Source organism: Takifugu flavidus, chromosome 12, assembly GCF_003711565.1.
Source record: "Takifugu flavidus isolate HTHZ2018 chromosome 12, ASM371156v2, whole genome shotgun sequence".
Lineage (NCBI taxonomy): Eukaryota > Metazoa > Chordata > Actinopteri > Tetraodontiformes > Tetraodontidae > Takifugu > Takifugu flavidus.
Genome location: NC_079531.1, coordinates 2,087,513 through 2,109,709, shown reverse-complemented (window position 1 = coordinate 2,109,709; position 22,197 = coordinate 2,087,513). Strand labels below are relative to the sequence as shown.

At 42.9% G+C, this 22,197-nt stretch overlaps 4 protein-coding genes across 5 annotated transcripts; 2 read left to right on the top strand and 2 right to left on the bottom strand.

Moving 5' to 3' along the window:
• The first annotated feature begins 526 nt into the window (after positions 1-526).
• On the top strand, positions 527-8,144 carry si:ch211-14c7.2 (uncharacterized). The gene is made up of 6 exons (XM_057048887.1): positions 527-993; positions 1,479-4,369; positions 5,554-5,744; positions 6,087-6,208; positions 6,473-6,587; positions 6,694-8,144. The coding sequence occupies exons 2-6, from the start codon at positions 1,870-1,872 to the stop codon at positions 6,823-6,825; spliced, it is 3,060 nt and encodes a 1,019-aa protein (XP_056904867.1). The 5' UTR covers positions 527-993; positions 1,479-1,869; the 3' UTR covers positions 6,826-8,144.
• Positions 8,145-9,040: 896 nt separating this feature from the next.
• On the top strand, positions 9,041-14,748 carry kcnk6 (potassium channel, subfamily K, member 6). Its single transcript, XM_057049000.1, has 3 exons — positions 9,041-9,542; positions 11,008-11,400; positions 13,726-14,748. Exons 1-3 carry the CDS (start codon positions 9,227-9,229, stop codon positions 13,971-13,973), a joined length of 957 nt encoding a protein of 318 aa, XP_056904980.1. The 5' UTR covers positions 9,041-9,226; the 3' UTR covers positions 13,974-14,748.
• A 102-nt stretch (positions 14,749-14,850) lies between these two features.
• Positions 14,851-19,237, bottom strand: sertad3 (SERTA domain containing 3). Of its 2 annotated transcripts, XM_057048995.1 has the most exons (3): positions 18,969-19,237; positions 18,472-18,621; positions 14,851-17,163 (listed from the first exon to the last, which is right to left on the bottom strand). In XM_057048995.1, the coding sequence occupies exon 3, from the start codon at positions 17,154-17,156 to the stop codon at positions 16,134-16,136; it is 1,023 nt and encodes a 340-aa protein (XP_056904975.1). In that variant the 5' UTR covers positions 17,157-17,163; positions 18,472-18,621; positions 18,969-19,237; the 3' UTR covers positions 14,851-16,133. The 2 variants fall into 2 exon arrangements, with proteins under 2 accessions (XP_056904975.1, XP_056904974.1); XM_057048994.1 differs by lacking the exons at positions 18,472-18,621; positions 18,969-19,237 and adding an exon at positions 17,804-18,451.
• An 87-nt stretch (positions 19,238-19,324) lies between these two features.
• On the bottom strand, positions 19,325-21,800 carry blvrb (biliverdin reductase B). The gene is made up of 5 exons (XM_057049030.1): positions 21,558-21,800; positions 20,498-20,659; positions 20,181-20,270; positions 19,842-19,973; positions 19,325-19,712 (listed from the first exon to the last, which is right to left on the bottom strand). The coding sequence occupies exons 1-5, from the start codon at positions 21,640-21,642 to the stop codon at positions 19,558-19,560; spliced, it is 624 nt and encodes a 207-aa protein (XP_056905010.1). The 5' UTR covers positions 21,643-21,800; the 3' UTR covers positions 19,325-19,557.
• Positions 21,801-22,197: the final 397 nt, after the last annotated feature.

The window sequence follows — 22,197 nt, the reverse complement described above, 5'->3', positions numbered from 1 at the left end:
TGAGTCATTGTTTTCAGCTAAAAATGGTAGGGAAATAAGAGGGACTGTTGCAATTTCAAGTTAATTGTTACTAAATTTAATATGCGCACATTAATTAACATGCTGGAATGTGTTCCAGCAGTTACCAGGTGAGAGATAGGACTATACATCCTGGTCATAAAACCATCGCAGACTCACGCACTTAAAGGTTTGTGCGTATACTGACATTTTCTGTTTCTATGATGTAGAGTAGAAGCATTTTCTAGCACAATTAGCGGAATCTAATGAAATGATGCATCAGAAAAACGCGCCCTTGACATAAAATGGTGCAACAGACTTTACACAAGCCTGCATTTACAATTCCATTTAAAGTGCTTTGGTTTATTTTATTTTATTACCAATTAAAATGGGGGGGCGGGTACCATTACACCTACACGCCTGTAATAGAAACATGTTTCTCATGCATAGCCTACTTGTTTAAACCCTGACAATTTCATCTTCCTTTTCAAGTGGATCCTAGTAGTAATAGATCTCTCCTACATGTGGCAATAACAAGCACACATAGCTACCCTCCGCTCTGCTCGCCCCCCCTCCCCTCCTCTGTGTCACGAATCACCCCCTCTTTCGGTGAGTGGGCTGCAAGTCAAATTAGCTCTCCGTCATCCTCCTCCTGAGCGCGCCCGAGGCTACTGCGGTACGATGCGGCGTCTTCTGATGCTCAGCTCTGGTACTTAGGAGGATGCGCAATGGTCTGAGGAGAGGGGCGAGCGACCGAGAGAGGATCCGCCGTCGCGTTCGCCTCGAATGGACGATGGAATAGACCAAAACTGCCTGATTTGTAGCGCCGTGGCTCCATTGTTGCAGGCCGACTGGAGGGATGTGGTGGATCCCCTTGAAGGATGCTCATAAGCCCGAGGAGGTTGAGTCTGCTTGAGCCTAAACAACAAGGAAGCAGAGGCGTCAAGCAAGGACGCCTAATTCAAATTAGGAGGAATACTGAGGCAACGAAAGCAGGTCAGGAAAAAGAATTGTACCTTTTCATCTTGTATTTGCTGCGGGATGGTGGGGTGCGTTTTGTACGCGCTGTGGTTTCACCGTTTGTAGTCGCTACATCATCTCCTGCTGACAAGTCATGAGCAGGACACCTTCTATTTTATATATTTGTACTTATCTTAAAAGTGTTTAGGGATCAATAATCGTGATTATAAGGATGACTGATGCACTGACTATGGCAACATTCTGGCAATGATACCAAGTCATAGATTAAGGATTAAAATATAATGTCTGCTTGTATGGATATTAAACATTTTGATTTAAATTTATGAAAAGTCAAAGACTGTAGAATTGTCCGATATGAAAAAATATATATTTAGATATAATTTGTGTATAATTATTTATATATGTATATTTTTATGTTTAAATCTCCATCTTATCTGCTCCTTATCCTTATTATTGTCAACTTAATTTGATCTTTTTTTTCCTTTCTCTCTCCCATACAGGTTGCTTTGGGACGGTGGCAGCAGTAGAGTTCTGGGGTGAAGGTGAAGTGACCTCTCTTCCTTCTGGGAAAAAAGATTCTGCTCCACTAACATCAGCTCCGATTGTCTGTCTTTAACTAACTGAAGAAACGCCAACAAACAAGTGATTCTATTTTATTTAAGACAGAATGAACTGTTGCATCAGAAGCCTAGCAATAGGGTCATGGCAGTCCTGAAGAGTTTGGGTTTTTTTAATCATTTTTCAATGTGAATTATTCTGAAAATATCATAATGGACAAAACCTTTTTTACAAGATCAGTTTATCTTTCATGGAGACTAAATTTAGAATTAGAGTTTGAATAATTCCGTTGTTTCAATTCACTTGACAAGTGGACCTAAAACAGTATAACACATGAGGCCAACGACTAGCATCATGCTCCAGCAGAATAACAACAACAACTACCCATGCCTCAACGGGTTGGATTCCACACCGGAAATGTTACAGAAGTGCTCCAGAACCTCTCTGCCCTTCTCCAGAGCACTGGAGCTCGGGCTGGCAGACCTGCCTCTAATCAGGGGACTGAGAGCCTGGGCCCTTTGTTCCAAAAATCGCCGGAAAGCTGGTGGTGTCCTCGCAGGAGGCCAAGCACCCATTTCTTCCCCTGCACGCCACAGGAGCTCCACTGCCTGCCCCAGAGCGGCAGATGTGTACCTGAGCAGGGAGTGGGGTCACATGGCATATGGGCTTCCTTTTGGGCCAGATGCAGGGCAGGCTGGGATCAGAGCTTTAGTAACGGTTGCCTCACTAAAGACTTCAGAGGGCAGTGGGAAGACACAAACTCAGTGTCTGTTTCTCCAGACCGAAAAGGGGAGCTGTTTGTACTCTGCTGGGAAACCTGTTTCTGGTGGTAGTGCAGCTTCAAGTGTCGTTGGGGGATGGCTGAAAGGGAAAACGGGAGCAAAGGGATGCAGAGAGATCCCGGTCAGACAGAGAGACCAAGGGCCAACTTCTGTTTCAGAAAGCAGAGCAAACGTTAGAGTGCGATCTGGCCGCAGATGGAGGAAGTCCTGTAAAGCTGCAAGCAAGGAGAAAAAAGAGGTAAACAGAGATGGCCAACAGAGGTGGAGAGAGGACCCTGATGCAGAAGTCACACTGGATGAAAGGCAGGAAGAGGAACACAATGGTTGCGTGGAAGGGAAACAGTTCCCCAACCCCCTGCATGTCAGGAGAGTCAGACAGGAGAAAGAGGAAGTATTGCAAAGTCCAATATGCTTCCATGATGTTTCTGCTAATGGCTGTATTGAGTGTGGCAGGAAAGCTCAGAGGGGAGATAGTCCAACAAGAAGCACTTCAAACAGACAAAAGAGTGATACACACCCACAAAGGAAGGATGGTGAGGAGGAGAAGAGAGTCGTCTGTGAGTTAGAGTCATCTGTTTTCCAAGTATTGAGCTCTGATCCTGACCTAGAAACTAACAAACTTCAGCCAGAATCCAACAGAAACTCTGATATTACAAAGTTCGCACGTGCCAAGAGTGAAGAGGAGCTGAATACACAAAATGATGGCTGTTCAGGGAAAGAGGATACAGACCCTGAGGTTATAAAGGCACATACCGACCAGTCCTCTGAGCAGGTGAGAGGAGACTTTGCATTGAGTTCTAGCACAGAGGAAAACCTCATTAATGAGGAAAGAACAGAGGAAGGCATGATGGGTCTGGATGCTACTGAAGAAAAGGAGAAAATAACCCAGATTTCAGCAGAATTTTTAGTTGTATCTGGCTGCTCTGAGGACGACTCTGTCTCTAACCCCCCTCTGTACATCAGAGATGACCTCTCCCCCATAGACGTTCCTCTAGAGGGCAGCATCCACAATGTTCTCTCTGAAGGCCTTGTTCAGAGTGATCAAGAGAGTGGAACACAATGTCTCGAAAAATGTGAACAAGGACTTGCAGAACATCAGATAAGGGGAAAAGAAGAACTGAACATTACCAAGTTTGATCAACAAGAACAAAACTCCGCAGCTGTGCAGGACAACACTGTGACCAAGAGAGCAGAACCTTTGCTTTTCTCTGGCAGTAATCAAAACAGCAGTCTGCAAGAGGACAGCAGTGATTCCGCTGAAGCCATCTTAAAGACAGAGAGTGCTCTCACAGCAACAAACAGCCACAACCTCAGTACAACTGCGTGCAGTGGAAAAGTGCATCAAATGGCACCGGAAGAGAAAGAAGATGACCACAGAGAAAGTCCTGATAAAGTAGGTGAAGATGGGGTGATTTGGAGGGGCCACACACCCGATAAGTTAAATGTTTCCGGCGGTAGAGGAAACGATGTGGGAGAATACGCTATTTATGACTTAGAGGAAAATGGCATACGGGAGGATAATGCCAAAGACGTCACAGAAAACTGTGCACTTCGAGACAACTGGAGGTCACCTGTGTCTGCAGAGCAATGCAGGATAAATGAGGAGACTCCAGGTACCTGTGGACAAACGAGCAGGATCAAGGTTGGAGCAAATTCAGAGATTAGTGCTAATGTCAGTCACGCTGCCTACACCGATCTCTCCACCTCTCTCACACTCTCCCGGGCTAATCCTGCCCACTTTCTGCCCCTCTTGGAATCCATGACAACTGACCTTCCCCTTCTGGAGGTGAAAAAGGAGGAGGAGGGGGAACGAGTCGGACTGTTGCTCAGAGAAGAAAGCCAGGAAGGCAAAAGCAGTCCCAGACGAGAACTGGAGGAGCCGGGTGAGGAGAAGAGGGGCTGCACTGTGGCCTCTGAGCAAGAGAGCAAAGATGAAGAGGAGGAAGAGGAAGATGAGTTTGGGATCTTTATGCAAGCAGAGGGAGAGTCTGCCTGGAGCGAGGGATTGACCATGCCTGCCTCAGTGCCTTGCAGGAGTAGAGAAAGTGTTGGTGAGTGTTGTAGCTTTTAGTTATTTTCCTACATGGTTCAGTTGTGAAGTTGAGCCACCGCTCGTGTTTTTGTTTCCTCTAACAGCCACGTTTAATAAGTCCTCATGTTCTCTCTTGTTTATCCTCTTAGCTAATCACCTAAGCCCATTTTACTGAGGGGCATAACAAGGCTAGGTCAGGTATTGCTCAGAATTTAGTTCCTCTTCATTTAGCTTCCGTAAAATGATCCTTTACCTATTTAAATGTGCTGTTGTGTTGCTTATTGATTGTCTGATTAGAAACCTGTTGACTGGATTAATGGACCCCTCTACTTTTCAAAGTTAGGAATCATTTCTTTGCTGAAATAAAAATTGTCTGGTTTAATTTGTTAAGTTTTTAAAATGTATTGCTGTTAGAAAAATCTGTGTTTTATCTTTATGTGTAATTCCATCTGGTATTTCTGTCTCCCCCTTCTGGCTGTGGCAGTAATCTCACATGCACGTTGCCAGAGTGCTCTGCTGGACACTGAGTTCTAGATGAGTTCTTCACTACAGTTGTCTCAGAAAAAAGTCACCTTCATCGGTCATAACAGCCGTGATCATATACATTATTGTAAAGCATGAAACTCAAACATCCGGTGGCGGGAAAAGGAATTTAAATTTATGACCAGAGGAGGAGTTTTATGAGGAGTTTATACTTTATGATAAAAGACTGATGTGGTCCCCATGATCATTTAGCATGGGGAGGGAGGTGGAGAGTAGAAGAATCTAAGCCCCCTTTAGCTTCCACATACGGGACGACCAAAGAAATGTACAGACAAACAAACAAAATATGACTTAAGTGTGTGAGACGTCACGTCATGCTTGAGGATCAGGAGGTGTTGTATGAGACAAACGCTCTTTGAAACGTTCTTCGAAGCGAGACGACAGCGTGCCGACAGAATAACAGACAAAGTTGTCAGCAAAGGCAGGCGGCAGCGCTGCAGCCACTCATGATGGAAGGAGACATGTAGTCATTATGTGTCAGGATGCTGAAGCTTTCAGGCACTTATCCGATATCCAGCTACATCTTTATTAAGGCTTACTGGTGACATCTGTTCACTTTCTTTATCCAACAAGTCACCTGAGCTAGCACGCGCTGTTAGCGTGTCTCCTGCGTATTGCCCAATATTAACATTTGCATATTAACTGTGTTTGAAACTCCAGAACTTGGAAACCATGCCATCTGCGAGGATCCGGTACGTTGGACAGCGGACTCTGAGGATCACCTGTTCCAACAGTCAGACAATACCTGGACGGCTTTTACTCAGGATTCATCAGCTCAACGTCAGGATGTTATGGGACAATGGTGGCCAACGAGCGCCGTGGAGGAGAGAGTCGTCACAAATCAGAATGTGGTAAACTTGAGATTAAACATTTCTTTAGAAACACCCTCAGGATCTGGGTGTTCGCCGCCATATGTACTGATAAATCGCAGCAGAGTTAAGAAATTGTTGTAGCCATGTGTCTCTAGTCAACACCTTTAATGCTGCAGCGTCATCATGGACATTTTAAAAAGGATTTTAAAACGAAGCAGAGCCGTTTCATTCTATTAGGAGAGATGACAATGGAAATTAGCTGAGGCCATCAGTGGTCATTAAAAAGTAAAAAAGAAAAATGAAACTGAAAATGAATGGCAGACATTTGACCTCTGTAACTGAAACGGTCAGTTTGACTGATCTTCCTCTTGTCTTCTGTAGGTGGCTGTCTTTGCTGAGGCTTTCCCCTCTCTGCCCGGTTCCTCTTCCAGTGACCCCTGTGACCTTGGCGCTGTTTCTACACTGACCCAGATCCTCCGAGAAAAAGCCAGCCAGGAAAAAGGGTACGCCCCCCCCCCCCGCTGTGTAGCTAGCTTGGTTTCACACTTTTCATCTGTCTGAATCAACTAAGAAAACAGCCAAATCAAAAATACACATCTGTGTATTTGTCCATTAAACCTCAGATTTCTTATCTAACAATACAACACAGTTGTTTTTGTGTTTCTAATGTGACTAATTGCGGCCGTCAATGCTGAATTACACGTTGGATATAAGCGATATGATGAGTGAAAATTCCCTCCTGTGGTTTGGTCACATGTGACTTTCAGGCTGTTGGACAGTTTCCATGACTTGAACAAGATCATTTGCCAGAGATTCACGAAAGCTAATGGCATCTCTCGAGAGCTGCTGCTGAAGACTTTACAGCTGGAGCAGCATCGAACAGTGAGTACAAAACCGAGTAACGGTCCTGTAAAGCTCCGTGAATAATAATAATAGTTTTGCTCATTGGTTCTACTGTTTACTTCAGCATCATGTTTGGTGTTTCCAGGAAAGTCTACCTACTGTTTGGACAGCCAATCGCAGACTCTCCCCTGGCCTCCCAACAGCCCATCAACACACTCACAATGCTGCTGCTAAGCGCCGCCTGTCATATGACTACAACAGAAACATCATGGTGTAGATGTTCGGAACCATTTCTGCGGCGTTTCGCACAGACGACCGGCCCAACGATGGGCTCTTCAAAACGCTGGTTTCACCACATCTGAACTGTCTTTATCCCTTCATCTTTGCGCACTTATTTAAGCCTGAGCCAGTGAGAAAATGTAACGCTCTTCACCTGCCTCCAGTTTCCTCTTGGTTAATGTACGCTGGGTTTCTGTTTCTTTGTTCCCCGCCAACACGCCATGATCCAGAACGCAAAGCAAGACATGCAGAGGTCAATGTTTTTGTCAGCAAAGCTCTTTTATTAGAATTGGTACCTCTCAAGTTGGGGCAGTTCAGCAAAAAGCAGCTTTGCAATTCAGTTAATGATTTCATGAATTACCATTATATTTATAAATTTGGAAAATCGTGCAAAAAATGGCAGCACGGCGACGCGAGATCAGCTCGGTCGTGTCATTGGAACTCCCCACACAACCCGCGTGGGGACTTCCACACGGGTTGTGTGGAACTCCCCTTGGCCTTTATTCGCACCTTTTGCAGCTCTGACACAGAAAAATCCTAAACGGGTGTTTTTAACGTTGCAACTTTGTTCACCACTGAGCAACTGTTTGGTTCTAAAACGTATTAGTGCCACAGCAGCTTTAAAAGGGTCACCGCCATGGAGCATTTAGGTTTGAACCTCATTGCAAGTGTTCATGGGAAAACACTTTGGCCTGACAAACACCAAAAAACAGATGACATAACGCTACTTTTGTTCATCCATGTTCGCGTGTGTGTGTGTGTGGACTTAATTCAGGTGTGTTTTGTGTGGAGGGTGTAACAGGTTGACATTAGCGCTGCAATGAAAACGATGGTGGGAGCGATTCAGGCGCGTTTTTGTTCCGCAGAGAGGCGAGTTTGTCTTCCAGTGAGGGCTGACAGGAACACCAGGAAGAGCGGCAGCGCTCAGCGTTAAACAAACGCACCCAGGAGGAAATGCCACATACTACTGTCACGTGACCTTTTACCTCTTTCCCCTTTCTAACTTCCTGTCTCCCCTTTTCTCTTTTGGTTCACATTCATGGGCAAAACTTGAAGCTAGCTGCCTGTTCACGTTCTCAAAATTATAATATCATGATAAGAACGCACTGGATGTTTCTAATTTCCACACACTGTTTCATAAATCACAGTTTTGTTGGACATTAAGTTAGACGGTTTGTTTCGTTCACTCACTCGTTGTGATGATGTTAAAAAACAATCACGGTCGGCCCTTTGTGTGTACCTCTGAGATGGAGGATGTCCTTAAATGACGTAATAAAATGACGAGAGTGGCGGCCGACAGGTTTCTCATGACCTCCACGTGTGTGTGATGTGTTTCTTTGAAGAATGCTAAGATAATATGGGGGGTTTCGATAGATTTGATCACTTTAAGGAGAAGTTGAGTAAATATTTTGAAGGACTTGTAAAGTCGTTGCCGTGGTGGCAGAACTCTGGTCACATGTTTGACCTCTTATCTTGAGGACACATTATCAACACAGCGAGACCTTGCTGTGACACTTTTATCGGAATTATTGAAACAACACGCCGCGTAACGCTTTTGCACAAACCTTAAATGCCTTAATGTGATTGGATGACTGGCTGCACCCACAGGGGTCAAACCTGCATCCTTGGTTTGAAAATCTGTTGATCCCGATTGCATCTCATTGAAATCTAAACAATAAACAAGCGTGTATCTTCGGTGAGATCAACAAAGCGGCTCTGTGGTGGGATTGGAGCCTTTGATTTGCTGAGTCACAGCCGCTGCTGCACCATGATAACAGAGCTTTGTGCTGGGAAGGAAACAAGCCTGTGGGCAGCATGACCTCAGTGTTTACACCTCATGGAGCAATCTTTTACATAAACGCTACAAAAACCTCTCTTATTGTGGGGGGAAATGTGTCAGGGACGGGTCTAAAGCTGAGTCACTGAATTAGAACTTTACACTGGTTCTGATATTTTGATTGTAACTATTATGATGATAGGGCAGCATTATAAGTGGGTATAATTATGGCATCATATATAGTCAGATTTAGTCATTTTAGTTCTATTGGTGCTTAATAAAAAGTAACGGCGTTTCTAAAAACCCAATTGAAGACCCTTTTTTTAGAAAAGTTTGGGAAAGTTTCATTTATCTTTTAACTGTGAAGCAGAAACAGAAACCCTGTGCGTGAGGAGTTAGGAGGAGGAGAGCGCACGGTGACTTTTCCAGGATCCAGGATCCACTGCAGGACTTCGAGATCAGCTGGAACAAGAACACACCCTCTATTCTCTCGTGTGGGAGGAGGTTGCCTCGGCAAGGAGGGCTTCAAGTTCAATGAGGACAGCCCCCAAAAACCGAAGGAACAGGGGAAGGAAGCGGACACGCGTAATCAGCAGCTGAGAGACCATCACTGAAGGTCGACATGCGTTCTTCAGGGAAGTCATGGCTGCTGCTGACGGGCTGCGTGGTCTTTTATGTCATCTATCTGCTGTTCGGAGCTATGGTTTTCTCCACCATCGAGCGGCCGATGGAGGAGAAGTTGCTCCAGGAGCTGGAAGTGTTGAAGCAGGAGTTTCTGAACGAGAGCTGCGCCAGCCCCGCGTCCCTCGAGCGCCTGCTGGTCAAAGCTTTAGCAGCCAGCAGGTCCGGCGTCTCGGTCCTGGGGAACAGCTCTTCTCCTTCCAACTGGGACCTGGCATCCTCCATGTTCTTCGCCAACACTCTGGTCACCACGGTCGGTGAGTTCCACACGGACCAACAAGGAAGGAAACGTCACCGTGGCGTTTTTGCGCGGAACCCCAAACTCTGGCCCCCAGTTTAATGACGCGCACATTAGAGGATTTAGGGTTCCACGTTTCACTGGGAGTTAAAAGATACTCCCCAAACCTTTTAACAAGAATTATTTTACTTGTATGAACTCTGCAACAGTTAGTTGCTGGTTAGTTTTCTCCTGCCACGTGTCTCAGGTACCGAAGAGAATCTGAGAAACACCACAGGCGCAAAAGGTATTAAAACCAAGGTTGAAAATAATTCTGACTCATTTATATTTAATTTGTGATTATGATAAGGTGGGGGCTGTAAAGTGGGCCTGAGAGGGGGCACCCAGAATGAAGCATGTCCGACCACAGACCTAATTACTCTTATTATTATAGGTAGTATTTTTAGTCTTCATATTCAGTACAGGAGCTCATTTGTCTGGATGTAAATGTAAATCAGTCAGTTTTTGGCTGATGGATGATTGGCTCATTCATACTGAACAGATCTCACTGAAGTTTTTAGGTGCTTTAATGACACACAATATTCAGAGGATGTTAAATCAATTAAAGTATCCAAACACCTCCTGACAGCCTGTCATCTGAAGCACAGTTCTGAAGGATGTATTTTAAACGTGCAGATTACAGGAGGCCTAAAGGCTTCAGAACTAAAGTGGCCATTGATCACAGCTGTAAGCTTATTACTCCACATTGGTGTAATTTCATGCTCACTCGTACTGATAGTGTGAGCCTAATTTTTAAAATTTCCCAGACTTTTAGCATGCGAAATAAGACTTGTTACATGTTAATTTGCCCGTTGCCAGAAGTGGAATGAACTTGAATAGTCCTAATTCAAGTCATTTTCTGGCGGAAGGTTCTTTGGCCTGACACAAAATCAGTTAGATCTGAATAAAATGGTTAATGTCTGTTTGTCTGGTGCAACCACATTTCTGAAAGAGCGACCCATTGCTGCTTCATCTTTTTTGTCCTGATTTTTTTTTTTTTTTGTGGCAGTCTCTTTAAAAACAACCCATTTAAAAAAAAAAAAAAAAAAAAAAAAAGTCATTATGTTAAAAACCTGCAAGCCTGAGTGATTTGCATAGTTAATATAGAGCTGGAGGTAGTGCATGTTCTAACAGCAATTTGCATATTTAGATAACCTCTACCTTTTTAAATTTATATATGTATCCATTGGAGGCAATTAAAGCTCAAAGTTCAGTTGTTTTCTCAAAGCCAAATTACTTTTAGATGACGTGACTAGCAACTTTAATTTGGGTATTTGAGGTTTCTGTCTTTATTTAATTAGTGGTACCAGGACAAAACCTACCAAACCCCTTTAACAAAATATGACTGTGGTTGGTTAAAGAGAAGAAGGAAGCTTCTCAACAGCCGTCTTTTCATGTGCCTTCTCTCTTTTCTTCCACTTTTGTCACATTTTGATAACATCCAGGTTATGGAAACACAACTCCTCTGTCTGCCACTGGAAAGGCCTTCTCCATCGTCTACGCTCTGATTGGAGTCCCGTTCACTATGTTGGTGCTGACCGTCTGTGTCCAGAAGCTCCTGTATCCTCTGGTCATTGCTCCCATCGGCCTCCTGCACCGATTAGGCATGAGACTCCGGCCAGCCACCCTGGTCCACTTCCTTCTCCTGATGCTTCTGGTGATTTTGGGCTTCTTCGTGGCACCAGCTGCCATATTTAGCACACTGGAGGTTTCCTGGTCCTTTCTGGATGGGATCTACTTCTGTTTCATCTCACTCTGCACCATTGGACTGGGGGATTTTGTTCCTGCCACACAACTATGGCACAAGTACAGGCAACTCTACCAGATCGGTATCATGGGTGAGTGCAGATTCATAGATATTCTTGAATATTTCTGCAGCTCAGCACATGTTGTGGTACCACCCACAAGGAAGCACATGAGGAGCTTCCTCATTCTCACTCAGGTGTGGAATTTCCCACAGTCATATTGAGAAATACTTGGGTCACCGCTGCACACCAGCGCTAGCTTCTCGCCTTAAGATAGGTGAAAGGGAATTTAACAGACAACTGCTAATTATACATGCTAATAAATAAAGAAGCATGTAATGTAATGCGAAGTATGCTTGTCGCAGAAACATGGTTGACATGGCAACGATGTAGAGTCAGTAAAACACAGGACATTGGCTACAAGTGAGTGTGTAGTAACATGAGCTGATCTGTGCGCAGCTGGCAGCAACATGAGGGCCAAGTTACCAAAGTTAACTCTTCTGAGTCACTGGAATCATCAGTTTCTAGTTGTTGAGACCACGTAGCTGTTAATTAAATTGTGTGTTTTAAAGTGGAGAGGAATCATGTGTCGTACTGAGACTAATGGGTTTGTCATGTGTGGGACAGCACATTAGTGTCTCCTGTGGAGCATCGGTTCTTTCTTCTTTTCATTGTAATCTCTTATTTGTCTGTTATTTGAACCTGTTCTGACGGCTTCAGCAGCCTTTATTTGAGATCAAGCTTGAGAAATGATGTTTCACTTATAGAAGAATCTGATCATGTAACTGTTGAATCAATTCAGCACAGAATTTCCTGAAAACACAAATAAAATGAGCCGGGTTTGATAGTGAAGCTAACCCAGTAGGTAATTAAACTTTGAATTAATAATGTGAAGGGAAAAAGGTAAATATGCTGCATGCTTGGAATTTCATTGGCAGCATGATTGTTTCCATGCACCCATTCCGCTCTCATGACTGTATGAATAATTTATTACCTTCATTTTGACTGTCAAATCATTTTTTTCATTGTGAAACATTATTTTAATCAACAGCAGCAGCGTGCATCCATTCCAGCCCCCCCGTTAGCAGCATGTAGTGAACATTGTCACTTATATTTCTTGATGATTCCAGTTTGTTTGCATCTGAAAAGCATGAAAAAAGATGGGAGGTTTACAGAAATTGTAGGCGTGTGATGGAGCGAGTAGCTGGAACCGTGGGTGAACCTGGGGGGTTTCCATCCAAATGGTTGTGATTGTGAACCAGATGGCCGTGCTTTATCTTTATTTTTAACTGGAGGCATAACTATCACATGGAATGATGTTTGTCTGAATGTTGCTGCGCCTGCAGCCGTCATTCTCCTTCCTCTCGTTGTTGCTGCCTGACTGCCGCTGCCGTGGTTGGTTGTTGCTGCACCTCTCTCTTGTGCCAAGCTGCTATGTTCTACTAAAGAGTGGACAACAACTAACAGCCAAGTGGAATAGGACCAGGGGTCAGGCCCTGGGATTCTGTAAAGCGCCTTGAAACAATTTTGATTGTAAAAGACGCTATATAAATAAAGATTTGATTTGTGTGCATGAATTTGTAGGTTTTAATGTGGATAATTAGCCCAAAGTTCATGCAGAAACGTCTTGTTTTTGACTTGACCCACAGCCTGAATTACATAATCATGATAGTGGGTCGAGTCAGATTAAATCCTCGATCCCTGCAGTTTCTGAGGATTAGAGATCAGGATGTGGTTTGTTCTCACAGTCTGACTGTGAGGGTTCCGTAGCTCAAGTGTTGTGTATTACAACATATAATAAAAATAGAAAACTTGCTAATCCAAAAAGCACTTTTCTGTTGACCAGTCAGTGTTTTACTGTTGACCGGCCAAAGTTCAGCACTCTTACTTTTCTTTGCTGCTACTTTGCTTGTGCAAATATTTCGGGATCGAAGTAGGAGGGAATTTGGACATTCTGACTGTTTTAAATGTGTCTTTCTTGCTGGTGCTGCTGGACGGAGGCAGAGAGCTTTTGCCCCGCAGCAGTTGGTGCAGGAAGTCTGAAGTTTCAGAACTGAGGGCTCTTTGAGTGTTTGCAGAAGAATTGGCCTACTTAATAAAGTGAGAGACCATTATCTAAGACCTGACCTATGTAGGCCAATTCCTCCCAAACATGTGACAGAGGTAGGTAGTCTTCTTTTTCCTGACCTGCTTCGTCAGATGTCACAACTGTGGTGCTCGTAAAGCCCTCCGAGGCAAATAATGTTTGCGATTTTGGGCTCCAAATCAAACAAATTTGAAAATCACACCAAAACTGGACGTTATTGTTAGGAAAATCTCTCCAAGACTTGGTTGTAGTGTTCCTGCTGGTTATGTCGCCGCCTTATGCTGCTGAGCTGTTGTGTATTGTGACACAGGTGTGTCTGCTTCTCATCCCAGTCTACCTTTTCATGGGTCTGATGATGATGTACCTCCTGCTGCGCACGCTCCACAAAATGGCTGATCTGCACGGCCTGACGACCTTCCTCCAGCTGCCCCGCTGTGAAGAATCGGACCAGGATGAGGACAGAGAACCCATTGTTGAGACTGAACGTGACGCTGTGGCTCCATACCCGGGAGAGAAAACGACCAGCGAGGCTTTGGATCCAGGATCACAGTCCTCCTACAACACCATCAACAAAGACTGAGGGCAGTGGAGCCAGAATAAGCAGTACTGACTACCTCTAACAGCCCGTCAGTCAAAAACACCAACAAACACTGAGACTGGTGTGCTGAACTGGAAACACTAGTCTTATATTTTTAATTTGGTCTCTTCTACACTCAACATTCAAAACCTCTGGCTTCTGATGACTAGGTGGGTAAAAATCATTTGTACGTGATTCTTTTATTTTCCACTGAAGTTTCTATAACGGTGAAGCGTTGTTTAACGTGTAAGTCTTGGGAAAGCACGTGAAGGGTCAACTGTTCTCATGTGATTGGCTGATAGGTTTGCAGGTGTTGTTAGACAGCTTAACGCAACATGGGGCCAAAACAACGGCTGAACTTTTTTACTTGGGTGTACGTGTGTGAGGGTACTAGTCCCTGCGTGTGGGTTCACAGTTCCACCGGTTGTATGGGCACAATCTCTTTATTTTTTAGCCGTAATATACAGCTGTAATATTATCTTTGAATATGGAATCTAGTCATCACATTTTTTGGGACGTTACTTCCCTCTAGTGTCCATATTTGTGTAGTGCAAGCATAGACATTGGCGTACAATCAAATATTGACCCTAAAATTAAACGTATGTATCCCACGCCTTGTAATTGTCTGGGGTTTAAATACAAGTTAACATTTGAATGCACTTTATTGTTCTCAGCTGGTTCGTGTTCCATTGTATCTTGTTACTGTAGAAGACTTTGTAATTTTCTGATATTGGTGTTTTCACATCTGAGATCTATGCATTAAAGAATTGTTCTTCAGCGTGGGTGCCGGATTTGTCTCGCACGTGCACATTGGTGGTAGGGCACGTGGATCAATCACTACCACGTTAGCAAAGGTGTCTTAACTCTTAATGAAAACAGCTTTCTCCTTTTACACCTTTTATTAAAAACATAATCGGCAGACGTTTCAAATATAAATGTAGAATATGTTCATTCTGCCCTTATATTCATTACATTTGTAAATAAACATCAAAAAAGGCAATGACTATACTGCATTTTCATAATACAAAATTATGAAAAAAAACCTAGTCATAATTTACTCATTAAAAATTAAATTCATTATAAAAATGTACACTGCAGAGCTATTCAGATCAGGGGTGACATCTACAAGAACTACATACTGAGACAAGTCCCAGACTTAACCTAGTTTTTCTTAAAGATTGGCTACATTAACTGAACGTACAGGTTTAAGATGCATAAAATAACAGTAAATTAGGAAGTGACTGAAAGATAAGAATGCATAATGAAAAGTGCAATAATTCTAATGTAAAACCTGTGAACACTTGGAAGCTATCGAAAATAAGGCCCAAACATGAGCGAAGCGTCTGAGACTTGACAATACGCAGCATTAATGTAAAAGCAGTGTAAAAAAATATACAATAAAATGTAACACATGCAAGCAGCTGCTACAACCAAAGTAATATTTTAGTCTCGCAGTCTCGCGGTGGGACGTGGTTTAAAACCAGCTGCAGATTTGGAGTTGTGCAATTTTTCATGGTGGCAACCGTCTCTACATCAACGCTGGAAACGAGTGGCAGAACTGAATATTGAAATGGAACTAGTCAGCAACGACGACGAAGCTATAAAAAGAACAACGGTAATGGCAGCATTAAAAACAGAAATGATGCACTTTGATTTTCTCACAGGATTCTTATTCCACATGTATATTAGTGTTTGAAACCTTCTGAAACCAGTAAAATCACAGCATTAAACTTTACACTTGCATGTAAAGGCTTTAACCCTGGTGTGATAAGAGAGAATTTCATGAAACATGACACAGGACGCATTTTCTCCTCATACGTGTTCAATATGAACACGGGATTTTACAGGTATATTCGAGAGCAAATGGCCAGTTCATCCTCCAGCTCTTTATATCTGAATTAAATCCGGTGGTCTGATCAAAAATGGTTTTTCTTAGTTCAAATATAGCTGAGTCATGCTGAGGTATAATGGTGTTCGGTTGCTCATTATGCACTGACTCACTGCTGTGACCTCGGGTTCGTTTTTTTTTTATACAACCAGGAAATAACTGCTTTTATACAAAAACTTCTCTCATTTCGAGAGCAATCCTTCAACTAGTAAAGGTTTTAAATAGTTTCTTCTGACAGAGGGTTCTTAAACAGGCTGTTGATGGTGATGAGGTTATCAGGACTCCACCAGAATCTCCATCAGATGATCCAGCTCAAGTCCTTCTCTCACGTGATTGTGACTCGAGAGAGGTGGTAAAGAGGTTGAGGAAGACAAATTGCTGAACATAGAGAACGAAGGCAGACACACTAAATTCTGGTTGAGAGGGTGGGAGCTGGGGTGAGACGGGTACGAGGTAGATGAAGGCGGCAGGTATCGAAATATGTCGTCCCCCACAGCAAATCCACCGCGACTGGCTCTGAGCCCAAGCACCGCCACGTCATTCTCGAGTAGAGATGTGTCCATATCCTGTACAAGCTCCTGCACGGATAGATCACTGAGGTAGTTGGACTTCATACCCTCCATGTTGCTCTCACGCAGATTACAATCCGACTGCTGCTCCCCGCTCTCCCCATAATCTAGGATCTCTTGTTTATGCCACATTGGACTCCCTTCATAAGGCCCCGACAGGTTCTCAAGTGGTCTGAGAGGCATCCTTGGAGCTAACTGTTGGCTTCCATCAATTGAAGAGTCCAATACAGTGAGAATAGAAGAGATAGCAGCTGAGAGAGAGAAATCACTATCCGCAGACACAGATCCCCAGTCCTCGTGATCATCTTTTACAGACACGGGGACGTTTGATTCATTCGAATGGTAGCCTGTAGCGTACTTCAGCGGGAAATCTGAAGAACTAATTGGAGAGCTGGCAAGAGCCGAGTGGCTGTTACCCAACTCCACAGAAGAGTTGTATCCAGCTCCACCGGTTTTCTCTTGGTACGAAGACGAGGAGGCACAGGTTGGATGTGCCGGATCCATGTCTATCGAGGGTGCCTCACAAGCCTCCAGGCTGACCTGCCGCAGTGTGTTGGCTATAAGAACGGACCGCCGCAGGTTAGGCTCAGGTAGCTCTTGGCTTCGCTGATATTTGTTCAGAGAAACGGAGAAGACAAACTGGCGCTGGTTCTCCCAGAAAGGGCTGCTCCTGTCTGCAACCTGCTCATCATCTGAATGGAGTTTACGCTTCTGCCCCTTGACGATCATTTTCAACCTACAGAAGAAGGAAAAACAGTGATGCATTCTCGCTCTGTATAGTCATGAAAATGGGTTTTTAAGATATTGCTCCTGAAAAACACAGGGAATTATAACAAAGTTGTCTCTCTCAGATTTCTTCTTAAAGAGCACATTTCTTTGCGCCATTACATTCCAAATCAGATCGGGCTTTGACAGTACGGCGTAAGCTTTAGTGCGCCCATCGTGAAGCTCCTGTTCACAATAGTAGTGCGCTTTAAGAATGAGTCACCGAAGGCGGAAATGCCCATTTTTAAAAAGCTATGTGCTACAAATACATTCATACCAGTGGTTCTAAGAATATCGATCAACTTCTAATTATTAAAATCATTCAGTAACAAATTCCATTTTATAGTTTTCGTAGTTAATTGAATATATATCGCAGCATTAAAATGAAATCCGAAGTGATAATCTTGGTCTTTTAACTTTTCCTAGTTACAATGTTAGCTAGCTAGTTTCATGACTACATCAGCGTGAGAGGGAGGGAAAATATCAATGTACAAAATATAACTAAAATTCTATAAAAGTTTGACTTGGCTTGACAGAGTCTGATTAAAGAGATCGCCCGGTCCAGGACGTAAAGTTTAAACATTACTTTTAAAAGACCTTAATAAACAGACCTGTTGAATCACTTCCTGTCTCTCTTCGGCGAAGTTACTCGTGCGCTGGTATGTCGTAATCCTTCTCGATTGTCGCGTAAAAAAAATTACTTTAAAACCAAGCGTAATTCCTTACGCATTCTAAACGAAGATCGTTATAACAACAAAAAGTAGCCGACTTAATCAAACTTTTGACGCTCTTACTTTTTTTTAACTAACCGAACACGTCGATCTCCCGCTCGTGATTTGAGTTTTACGCCACAGTTGGGGGTTGGCTGCAAGATAAATGGGCTGGCTGTATAAACAGGGATTGTGGGTAATGGAGTTTTCTAAACGACACGGGTACGTAATCCATCCACTTTTTATCCCCTTAATACGTAAAACATATTTTTTTCTGTCTAAAGCTAACTTCTAAATCAGTTGCTGAGTAATTTATACGTTAGCAAGTTTCAGTCCTCTTATTTTAATTTGCATTGAATTTGGTGTCACTTTGAGAATATGCCAAATTTCTCCCGGCGATTAATAAAGTAAATAGAACAATTATAACTTTCTGAGTTATTTTGCTCACTGTAAGATAAAGAAACAAACAACAAACATCTCCTTGGCGGAGTAATAATATGAAAAGATAAAGATTTTTTTCCACCTATACCAATACACAATATTCTCCTATAAATTGTTTTAAGCTGTACCTGGGCGACACTGTCCAGCAAATAACAGTGTTCAGACAGAAAAATGCAGGAACATTTTCTGGTAAATGATCATCAACATGTCAAAGTTAACTCTAACTTCTGGTTTGTCCCACTCGCTGGTACGAAGAAAAGGTTTTTAAATATATCCATCTGTGTGGAGAGAAAAAAATATGTTTAAATATAGAATAGAGTAGAGTAGAACCCATATTCTATCAGATCCCCCAGCCTAACATAGAAGAGAAAATATTGGTGTGAAACAGAAACATACTGCAGTAATTAACTAAAGATGGTCAATGGATGTGTGCATGTCTGTTGCATTTATATATACTTCTTATACTTTTTAGTATGTTGCACAGTGGTTTGGTTGTTTAGCCAGATCGTGACCTGTTGGGCTTCTGGCAAAGGAAGATTAATACAACAATGGTGCAAAGATCCTGGATTTCTGTTTTTTTTTCTTGGTGTTTAAAGTTGTAGTGACCTCTGCCCCAGCTAATTACCATTTCTAGCTGAATCCTTTAAGGGCTGGCGTGATGGCTGGACTGGGCATCCTTTTTTTTTGTGAGTGACTGTTAATTTTAAGCATAAGAAGTTATTTTAGCAATTATAGGTTAACTCGCTGTGAATCGTGCCTGCCTGCAATCATTTGTGCATTGATGGTCTTTGGGAAACCCTCAAGAAGGTAAAGATTGAATCTTTACGTGATAAAAGGCTGTAATGGAACACAGGATTTAAATAAACTGTGGAAAATAAAATGAAGTACTAATATTTCAATATCACTGTTTTTTGGAATGTTTAGCTCTACTGTTTTCTTGTGCCCCAACCCACACACACACACACACACACACACAACCAATTTTTATCCTCAAAATGTTTATTTTCCTCATTTGTAATTGACTAGTACTAAATGCATATTTAATATGAAAAAAGTAAACCAGGGCTGATTCAAAGCAATGCAAAAATATTTTCTCTCCAGCATGTTGACGTTGGAAATAACAATGGCAATTATATGGAACATATCAAAATGTCAGTGGAATCTTTTTAAAGGGCTTCACTGTCTGGAGGCCACCAGGACAACGTTGCTCAGGATTATTTATACTCTCCCCACACCCCAACAGTTTTGCCGTCCCACTCTGAGGTGGACAGGCACTTGACGAAGAAATGTCCCAGGTCGTGTTTTGAGATGGCCCTTCCTTTCAGCATGTTCTCTGTTGCCATATAGCTCTCGGTCAGAGGAAGGTCGTCTAAAAGGAGCACAAGAACAAAAATGTTAGAAATATGTTTTATCCCTGTATCAATTAAAATAGCAACATTTGTGATAAGCAGTTAAAAGTCCCAAATAGACTTTAGTGGCGATTGTGTTTTCCACTGACTATCAATATGAGGTGGCATCACAGCCACATAGTCCAGCTCTGATGATTTTAGCACGGTGTACATCCTGTCGTGGTCCTCTGTCACTGCAATCAAACGAGGCGGGACCTTGGCTCGATCCCACAGCAGAAAGGCTGAAAGGTAAAGGCAAATCAAATAAGTCGAGGGGGAAAAATGGACGCAACACTTCACAGTATACTTTATCAGTATCGGTATTTTATTGCTTTTAACTTCGTGGCCATGGGACTGCAGATGAAAACTAGCCTTTTGGCTAATTCTGGCTTCATCACAAAATGGAATGGAACAGTTAAGTGCATCAAGTGTGTTTTTTTCTTCAGTACCTGACATGCAGCCAATCACTTTTCTGATTCCACGAGCCTTCATGGTTTTAACAATGTTCTTGGTTCCTTCTGACATCATGGTGGTTGGGCCTGACAATGTGATGACATCTCAGGATTACAAACTGTCAAAACTATTTTATGCTATATACCGACCCAAAGATCTGAACAAAGCCACATTTCCTTTAGGTAAATGTAGTATGCATTTGTAGTATGAATAGTGATGAAAAATGCTATGTTTCTTGGATTTAACTAAAGTCATATCAAACTTTCGGCTGCATTTGTGAGTGTGTGTTTCACACTCCGTCTTTTAGACTTACTGAGATCGTTCCTGGTACCCAGGACGATGATGACAGCATCCTGGCCTTCCATGGTCTTCTTTACATCCTCCAAGTTAAGGACATCTCCAACCACAACCCTGGATGCATTGTGGTCAGCAGGAAGCTTGGTAGGGTCACGCACCAGCACCGTCACTTTATACCCTGATGATGATGATGACGATGATGAAGATGCAAATTTCAGGTTTTTTCAGCCATTCCCATGAAAACTATATACATTAAACATCAGGTTGTTGTAATAACATCTACATCTACAGTGCTTATTAGTTTCAGTATCAAAAATATTCATAAACCATCATATTTCCAACAAGGTGGGGAAAAGAATGTAGAAGACAAATGAGTGTTGGTGCCATAATCACGATGAGTGTTTTGGTTTGTTTAGTTATCGTACCTGTTACATTTCATTCAGGTCTGTAGATACACACTAAATCTTTAAATTGGAGATAGATGGGTGGACTTTATAAGATGCTATCGCAAAAGCCTTCGCTAAGATTCCACCCTTGTTGGTCATGTGAGATAGTGAACGTCTTCTACAATCAGCCACCCACACGCGTCAGCCTGATGTGACTCAGCAAGGTTCTTATGTCATTAAAATGACTCAGCAATTTTGGAAACTGACTTTGGAGGAAATAAGGAAATAAGTCACATGACAAAATGTGTTTAAGGAGGAGACTATCTGAAGTCTGTAGATAAAGATTAAAAAAAAACATAGTCAGTAGTACGATAGTACAGGTTAGAGGTAACTGCATAACATAAATTTAAATATGACCCCGTTTTCGCATTTTTAAAATACTATTAGCTGTGAGAATCTGCTGAAGATTTTGAATAAAACAGTTGAAAGTTTGGTTCGTTGATTATTCCTAAATTATTGCCATATAATAAATGTTTTGACTCGTTCCGTCACCGCTGCAAACCCCGGGAATGGGCTCCCCAATTACCCGGATCCCAGTTCCCGTGTCTCTGGCTGTCTGCAGACAGGGTCAGAGTTTGTTTGTTTTGTTGTTGTTGCCATTCAATCCAATCCGGTCGTTTAACTTCTCACCTGCTGCCACGGCTTGTGAAAGGGTCGCCAGTCCGGTCATTCCCGTGGCTCCAAATATCGCGACGTTTTCGATGGAGTCCGACATTGTTCCCCACTGGCTTCAATCTAACTCTGACCTGACACGCAAACAACACAATTGTGCACTTAGTGCGCCGGATGCAGGAGACACTTTAATCCATAAACACAGTGAGCCTGCACAGCAACGCCTCTCAGATAAGAGCCAGAGAGGCGCTTCCGCAGAGCTGACTCCTCCTCGCACGGTTTAAAGGAGCCCGGGCTCAGCCACCGGTCTCACGCCCCCACACTGCAACTCCAGGCAGTGCACGCGTGTGCTTTCTGCTTTGTCCAAGTCGGCATTATGAAATTAGTAGTTTCCTAGCATATGAGATATAAACATGGCAAACTTTTCCGATTTATGATAAAGGCCTATATATCGCGCAAAAACATACATGACGGCATTTGGCATTTATACCTAATGCACTTTCTTTTTTGCAGCATTTGTTTTTCAAAGACGTAATCATAAGTGTTAAATGTAAAATAAGTGAAATGCACCTTCCCGTCTCTCTCCAGCTCTTGTCTCTCTCCCCCTCTCTCTCCCCTCTCTCTCCCCTCTCTCTCCCCCTCTCTCTACCTCTCTCCC